Source organism: Branchiostoma floridae, unplaced genomic scaffold (assembly GCF_000003815.2).
Source record: "Branchiostoma floridae strain S238N-H82 unplaced genomic scaffold, Bfl_VNyyK Sc7u5tJ_321, whole genome shotgun sequence".
NCBI lineage: Eukaryota > Metazoa > Chordata > Leptocardii > Amphioxiformes > Branchiostomatidae > Branchiostoma > Branchiostoma floridae.
The window spans coordinates 171755-179643 of NW_023365803.1; the positions used below are offsets into that span (position 1 = coordinate 171755).

Sequence of the window (7889 nt, forward strand, 5' to 3'; positions counted from 1 at the left end):
AAAGGAGAGAGAGAGGGAAGGAAGTAGGTAATATGTCTCTGTGAATGCATGTGTATATGAGAGAGAGAAAGAGAGAGAGAGAGGAGGAGGAAGTAGATAATATGTCTGTGAATGCATGTGTATTTGAGAGAGAGAAAGAGAGAGAGAAAGAGAGAGAGGGAGAGAGAGGAGGAATTTGTCTGTGTGAATGCATGTATATTTGAGAGAGAGAAAGAGAGAGAGAGATTTTGTCTTTCTATTGCTGGCTTTTCAAATTTTGGGCTACCTGTCCTTGCAGGTGCTGCAAGGCGCACGACGAGTGCTACGTGGACGTGGAGAAGAGTTGCGGTTCCCTGTTCGTGTACATCGGCAGCTATGGGTACCGCTGTAAGCGTCGCGAGATCACGTGTAGTAAGTATCAATGGACATCTATATTTAAAAAAAAAAATCTTTTCTCTCTTCAGTTGTAAATGACAAACTTTGAAAGATTGTTTTGATATTAAGTATAGCTTTAGTATGTGTATGTATTTGTTATATAGTAAAAGCAATGGAGAAAATACTGTCATTCGTGAATAACTTCATCAGGTTGGCAATTATTCATATAGTAAGGTTCTTTTAGCACAACCAGAAAATAACTTACATCCAACGTTTCGGTGGCTGTCAGACACCATCAGCCTGATGGTGGAATGACGGTAAACTACTTCTTGCTGCTACTTATAGCCGATGTAGGTGGCGTTGCAGCAGCAAGACTGCCGTCCCAGACGTGGCTCAGCTTGTATCCCCCCTCGTCTCTGTTATGACTGGCACTGATTTTCTGATCCAAACTGCTTCTTTAATCCATCGAGTTCTTCTGTTTTCCTCTCTGTCATATTTTTGTTGTCGGAGAAATGTAGTCATGAAGCTGTACATGTAAATGTCACAATGTATGTAAGTTTTGTTACTTTTCAATAAAGCTTTGTAAAAAAAAGTATCAACGGACAGCTGCACCAGGATCACATGGACGGGAAAGATCAAGACGTTTATAACTACTCTCCAGAAGAGATTCGGCTACGGCTGTTTTTGATTTTTTTGCTTGTTTTTGCTTTCTATTTTGTACTGTTCTTTGCCTCACAAGTGCCGGCAGACGTTTGGCTGCGAGACATACTTGAAGAAAACGGTACAAAATAGAAAGTCTAAAAACAGCCGGAGCAGAAGTTATAATCTCATTGGACAGATGTATACGTAGCTACCTATTTCATTCTTTACTTCAGAAAAGTATTTCAACCAAAACACCCATTAAGCCCATTTACCTTTGATAGCAATTGGCATAATTACCAGTACCTGACATGTATTTGTTTCTATTTCAGCTTCGAATTCCTCCTGGTTTTGGTCTCAAAACAGCACCAACAAGTGCAAGACGGCGCTCTGTAACTGTGACAAGGTGTTTGCAGAGTGCTGTGCGAGGTACCCGTACAACAGCGAAAACTACGGGAAGTGCGATAGCAAGTAGGACTTTTGACTAATAAGACTCTTTTGACACAACCATTGCTTTATTCATGCCAGCGTTTCGGTGACTGTCTGTCACCTTCTTCAGGGCACTTCTGACTGGTTCACATTGTACTGCAGGACAGGTGTCGCTGCTCACAGGGACAAGGTGACAGACGGTCACCGAAACGTTGGCGAGAATTTAGCAATGGTTGTGTAAAAAGAGTCAGTTTATTCGGTGACGTACAAACCTGATGAGACTATTCATGGAAATAGGAATATTGCCTGTAGCATGTTGAATGTGCAGATTGAATATAACTGAATAAAGATTGACACAACGTTATAACCATCAATAACCACCAACATTAATAACATCAACGTTATAACCATCAATTGGTTAGCTCGCGTGAGAAGCGTTATCTGTAGACAGCTGTAAAAGAGGCTGATCAGTACAACGTATAATCTTATTAGCAATTTCTATTTTATTCCATTTTAAAACATTTCATTATGTTCAATTTTATGTATGTTTTGTTACTGATTATTTCATTTTATTGCGTTTAACTTTCTGCAGTTTTGTACAAGTTTTGAATTTCTTTAATTGTACTTAAATTGACTCCAGGAACAATGCAACAGCTTTACACTAATGGAGATCTGAATAAGACAAACAAATAAAAATTTGTTCTATATCAGATGCACTGTTTATTATATTGGTAATCGGATACCTTATGTAGTCCATTAGTTAACATACCTTTGTAACGAAGCTAGTCTTTTCAGACATAAAAGCAGCAAATAAAACATTCAAGTTACATAATCAATTGACTCTATATGATCTATATGTGTTGTTTTCTGCAAGTTGAACCTCTGTGGCAATGCTAAAATAATCAATATGGCTTCCGAACGTATTTTTCTTTAACTCTTAAGATTTGGTGTCCTCGAACAAATGTGCAACAACATCACTTCAAAGTTTCGACAGCGACGCACTCGAAGTGCGCTCGAAATATCTTTGAATATTTATGATTTTTGAATCAACCCTTAGCGTGGATAATCTTATTCAAAGTCGAAGTGAAGTCCTGTCCCTTCCAGTTTTGTCTTACATTTCTGGTCGAACAACTTGTTTTGTTCATCGGTAAACATGGTGTTCCAGTCACCGACAAGCCCTGCAATGCATAGAAAATCCAATTAGAAATACAATTTATTACAATTCATGTCCATGCGTATGCAATGATACTGATATGTTGATACTGATTACTCTCCAAGCAAAGGTTAGACTACAGCTGTTTTTGACGTACGTTTTAGGTGTTTTCATAGGATTTTCTATTTTGTACCGTTTTCTTTATGTCTCGCGACCAACTCGATAAAAACGTCATATAATTAAGTAACTCACAACAACTCGAAATATTTCACGAAGGCATGCGATCCTAGATTTCTTGTTTGTATCGGGAACCTCTTGACATTATAATGATTATTCAGCTAAACGTTTCACCAGTCCTAGCATTGAGCTTAATGTTTCGTTATTCTAAATATTCAGTTTAATGAATCACTAGCCTGATTAAATCTCGCTTATAGCAGCCCACCCAACATCATCCGCGGGGAGGGGCCAGTTACAGCCCTGGACAGCGGAGTTTGCGTACACAGACTAATGAATCTCCAGCTAAAGTCAGTTCACCTTTCCTAGCGATCACAGCCCTGTCGTAAAAACGCGAGTTTTCCAAAGTGCCCTTCATGCTGGAGAATGTGCACGCATGCGCGATAGTCTCGATGGAAGCGTCATCCAGTTTGACCTGAAGGAACGCCGACACTGTCTTCACGGCTTTGGGAAGGTCCTGAGACAAACAGTTTGACATACAAGATTACACAATTATGGTGTTTTACTGGGTATCGATTTAAGACTATGATCATATCAAGATGTTGTGACATTCTCTTTTCCCATCACGAGTAAATTTGTACCTGCCTATGTATAAATAAGTCTAGGTAAGTTAAGGTATTCTGGTACAGCCTACGATCTTTCAACGTATACATGTATACGTACCAAACCAAGGAAGTTAACCTTGACGAAACTAAGTGCTACTCGGGTGAAATTCCTTCCTTACATATGGCATGTACCTTTTTCATGTCTTCGTACTTTAAGAACAAGAAGTGGGGGTCGTCACGTCTCTGCCACCAGCCAAGAACATGGTGGAAGTAGCAGCCGTATGTATCTAAGAACAAAACAACTTCCTAGGTTAAGAGTAGGGGAGGGTCCGGATCTGAACCTGAATCTTCTATTACATTTACAACTGTTTTAAGAAGCGAGAAGAAGTCGAACCTGTACGTACTAGCGTACATTAGACTTTGTATTTGCATGTAGGAAGATGGCACGTTCTTACTACACTAGTACTAGTACTTGTACTTAGATTACGTGGAACTACTTAGAACTTTATCATTCTGGCCTGTGCTTAGCGTGTGAGGGCAGAAACGTTCAATAAAGGTCTTCTTCGTCATTAATACACATTTGACAAAACATCATTCCCACTTACGTTTGCCAGCTAAGAACAGCTGACAATACTCGTCCCACGAGGGGAGAGGTTTCCGTCCGTCCATGGACCGCCGCTTCTGCTCGAAGTGGAAGTAAGAGACCGCTGTGTCTTTTGGGTTCCTCATGAGAACGATGATCTTGACCTAAAACAGAACGAGCAATTTGAGGAAAAGAGAAAACAAACAAAGAGAGTGTGAGATGTTCCTGTCGATTTATCTTTACCACATAGGTATGTAAATTATGTTTTGGATTTATGTATGTATTATCGTTCCTTGGAAATCAACAGACACGCATAGAGACACGTTAGATGTATTGCCAAAATTCCCCTGTCCGCTACTTTGATGCAAAACAAACATAGCCAGAGGACGATACAAACTTCTTGCCAGTTTTCACCAATTGCTAACGTCACAAGTCCGCAAGGTCACATGATTTAGGGGATTGGTCCCGGAAGAAGATTGCAGTTGTACAGTGGAGAATTTTATACGTTTTCTTTTGCTGGTAGAAGTTTTAGTTCTCTATATAGACATTAACGTACCTTATTTTGAGGATGAGCGATCCCAGGCGGGGCGGTGTCCGGGGCGAGGTGGGTGAGGATGACGCGGGGAGAGGCACATTCCTGCAGCATCACGTGACGAGGGCGTGGCTCTTGGGAATATTGGAACTCCAACTTCCCCATGGCAACCATGTCGTCAGATGAAGAGGCGTCAATCTTGCCACTGGTTACCAGGATCTTGTGTACGATTTCCAAAATCCAGTTGGTTCCTATAAAGAAGACGTATACGTTGCAGACTCGGAGATTTTTTTCAAGATTACCGAGTTTATTGAGGCTTAGGTCCCAATTAGAAAAAAAGACGTCCTGTCGCCTCCCGGGGTATTTTGGGGTCTGGCCGAGCACCGGTTTGAACTTAAATCAGACTTAAAATGCGCCCGGGACCCAGTAACAAAAGACGCTATGGTCTACCCGTGGGGAACACCGAGGGGTATTCCCGGTATCCGGTAGTCCACAGTGACTAATGTGTGGCTTCGGAGGCCGACCGGGGCTACATCCCTGACGGGCACCGGTGCAATTAGGACCTAAGCCTGATATGAGACAGATACAGATCTCTTCCTCAAACCCTTTCTTTATCCCATAAAATCAAATGACTCATTTTCAGCGATGAAAGACAGTTTCAAAGATTCTTATACGTAATAGATACATAATTTTTTCATACATGGAGTGTAAGTACAGTGTATTGATCTCACACCTGCTTTTGGAAAAGCCACCATGACGATGTCGTCATCCCGTATGTCAAACTCAGCCATGGCTTCCATATTCTCCCTCCTAACGTGAGGAGGATACCTGATACCGTTGATGACGTTGGTGTAGTCATCAGAGTCCATGAAATCTGTGCTCTCCTCTGCCATCTAGTGTTCAAGGTCAAATTACTAAATTAAATGGAATAGGCTGCTCCAAAAATTGAAGACAGAGGGGTTGGGGGTTGGGGGGTTGGAAGAGGCTGGATTGGATCCGGAGGTGGTAGGGTCAGTGAATGAATGAAGACCTTAGTTTATTCTACATACATACCCACTGGGTTCAATACAGGTCGCAACAAAAGATACATGAAATATTCCACTACGTGAATTCGACTTCATCTCGTTTTCTTTGTGATATTGAAGATGTAGATCATCTGGATTGGAACTAGGGTAGGATTTGTTTGGAGCTTTTTTGGATTGGAACTAGAGTAGGATTTGTTTGGAGCAGTTTTGGATTGGAACTAGAGTAGGATTTGTTTGGAGCAATTTTGGATTGGAACTAGGGTAGGGGTTGCGCAGTTATTGTGCTTCCTCCACCCCCTCCACATTTAATATTTGGAACAGCCCAATGTATATACTTTAAAGTTTTTGTCTGTTCTGTTTTGTACTTAAGCACTCGAAAACTAGATATGATCGGCCGGGTTTACTGTGTTCACAAGTTAGTAATAACATACTTTCAATGTTGAGCTAAGAAAAAAATAATATAACACGTGCAAATTCTGACATATATAGAAGTAACAATGGGAGGTCAAAGGTCGAATTTGCTTTCATCCATGGTCCATGGTAGACAACAAACAAACCGTTCGTCACCGCGCACTGGGTTCGATCGGAAAGTTCAGAGACATGAATTTGTGGAAACATTCCTTAACCTGTTCACGGTTCCGACTGCGCATGCGCAGGTCAAAGGTAAAGGTCCTTGAGGCAGAAACAAAACAGATCTAGGTATTGTTATTAAAAAATGAACGTACTTACAGTGTCAGTGACTTCCGGGTACAGCAGTAGACAAAATTCTTATCCAGATCTGCCTGCCTCTGGATCAGAGGGTATGGGTTCGAAGCCCACTGGAGTCCTCAATTATGTACAGTATCGCACCTACTTTAGGCCCCTCTCAATGGACTTGAAGTTGTCGAAATCCCGAGAGTCTGCCACTTTACAAAGCTTAGGTATGTTCTTGGCTCAACTGTAGGTAAGTGTCGGACGTCCTTGCTACAAGTACTAAGACAATGCAGTGAACGTTACGTCTTGAGCTGCTTTACCTGTTACTGATGAACACAAGGCAGATCGATGCAAGATGCGCGGTACAGGTAAGCAGGGAGTCTGCTGACTTGTGTTTCTGTTGCCTTGACCTTTGCACTTTTGACCTTTGACACGGTACAGAGTTAACTCAGCTAGCTTGAATAAATAGTGCAATGTTTAACCTCTATGACAAATTGTCAGCAAGGGGTTGACGTTTGATGTCTCGTATGCATTAATCGCTAATTATATCTTAATGAGGACAGTTGCATTTCATGAAAGAAAGACTCTTGAACGTGTGTCGCGCGTATGTAGCAGAAAAAAAGGGAGAAATATTAAAAGATATCAGGTATGCAAATAAGACATAATTGGCATCTTTAACTTCAAGGATAAAATGAAATACTATAATTCAATAGATCTAGTGCTGAATGACGTAAATTTTATTCTTACGGCCTTCGAATGTTAAGCAAGTGTGAATATTTATTTATCAGACGTAAATCATTGTAAGTAAGGCACCCTATAACATATTCTATGAGGAAATAGTCTTTTTTTGCCAAGATAAGACTTTCATACTTTGAGTTATTTGAGTAGATAAACTGATCATCTGATAGAATTTGCGCTAATGAACAACCTATTTGCATAATCCATGAGGCGCATTTATGATACATCACTCAAAAAGGCTACCGTATGAGGCATTGTTGAGGGGCCATGGATTTTGAGAAAAAGTTAAGTTTCAAGGTGCAAGATACTTGACCTCTTGGTTATAGATATATCCTCCTACGCAGGGACATGCAACAGCCAAACTGCCTTTCTGGATCCAGGATGTCCCTGCGTAGGAGGATGTACAGATATGGCTAATAATTAACAATAAACGAAATGTGAACAATACATAGTACACGTACTACTCTCTCCCTATTGAGTATATCTTTTAATGTTGGAATGGATACAATGCTCAACAATTGTAAGAGATGCAATGTGTGGCAACTACGTCTCATTGATACCAGTACAAGTTCTAACTTAAGTTTTATCATATCACAACGGATGTACTATCGGATGAGCTTAGCTTGGTCTGGCCTTTAGGGTGTAAAAATTGACCCATGAGGCGAATGCAGGATCACATGATAACAGTGTATGGAAATAGTCTCAATCAAAAGCAAAGATGTCTGAGTCATTTCTGACTCTAATGCGACTAGCTTGTTCAGGAGTTAGTAACGTTATCGGTCACACTAAATGATAACCAGACTGACTTGAATGAAGATACATCAATAAGATGGACGGCAGGTACACAGAATGTACACACACTTTTGAGATGCAGTCACATAATTATATTTGTGACATGCTACCATGTACATATATAGTAAGGTTCTTATAGCACAACCAGAAGATAACTTACGTCCAACGTAAG

At 40.7% G+C, this 7889-nt stretch overlaps 1 protein-coding gene and 1 long non-coding RNA gene across 2 annotated transcripts; one reads left to right on the plus strand and one right to left on the minus strand.

Moving 5' to 3' along the window:
• Positions 1-267: 267 nt before the first annotated feature.
• On the plus strand, positions 268-2254 carry LOC118408675. Its single transcript, XR_004830339.1, has 2 exons — positions 268-390; positions 1326-2254. It is a non-coding gene; the product is annotated as an uncharacterized LOC118408675 (long non-coding RNA).
• A 152-nt stretch (positions 2255-2406) lies between these two features.
• LOC118408674 (sulfotransferase family cytosolic 1B member 1-like) lies at positions 2407-6403 on the minus strand. The gene is made up of 7 exons (XM_035809527.1): positions 6224-6403; positions 5203-5362; positions 4494-4720; positions 3960-4101; positions 3547-3641; positions 3110-3266; positions 2407-2600 (listed from the first exon to the last, which is right to left on the minus strand). The coding sequence occupies exons 2-7, from the start codon at positions 5360-5362 to the stop codon at positions 2491-2493; spliced, it is 891 nt and encodes a 296-aa protein (XP_035665420.1). The 5' UTR covers positions 6224-6403; the 3' UTR covers positions 2407-2490.
• Positions 6404-7889: the final 1486 nt, after the last annotated feature.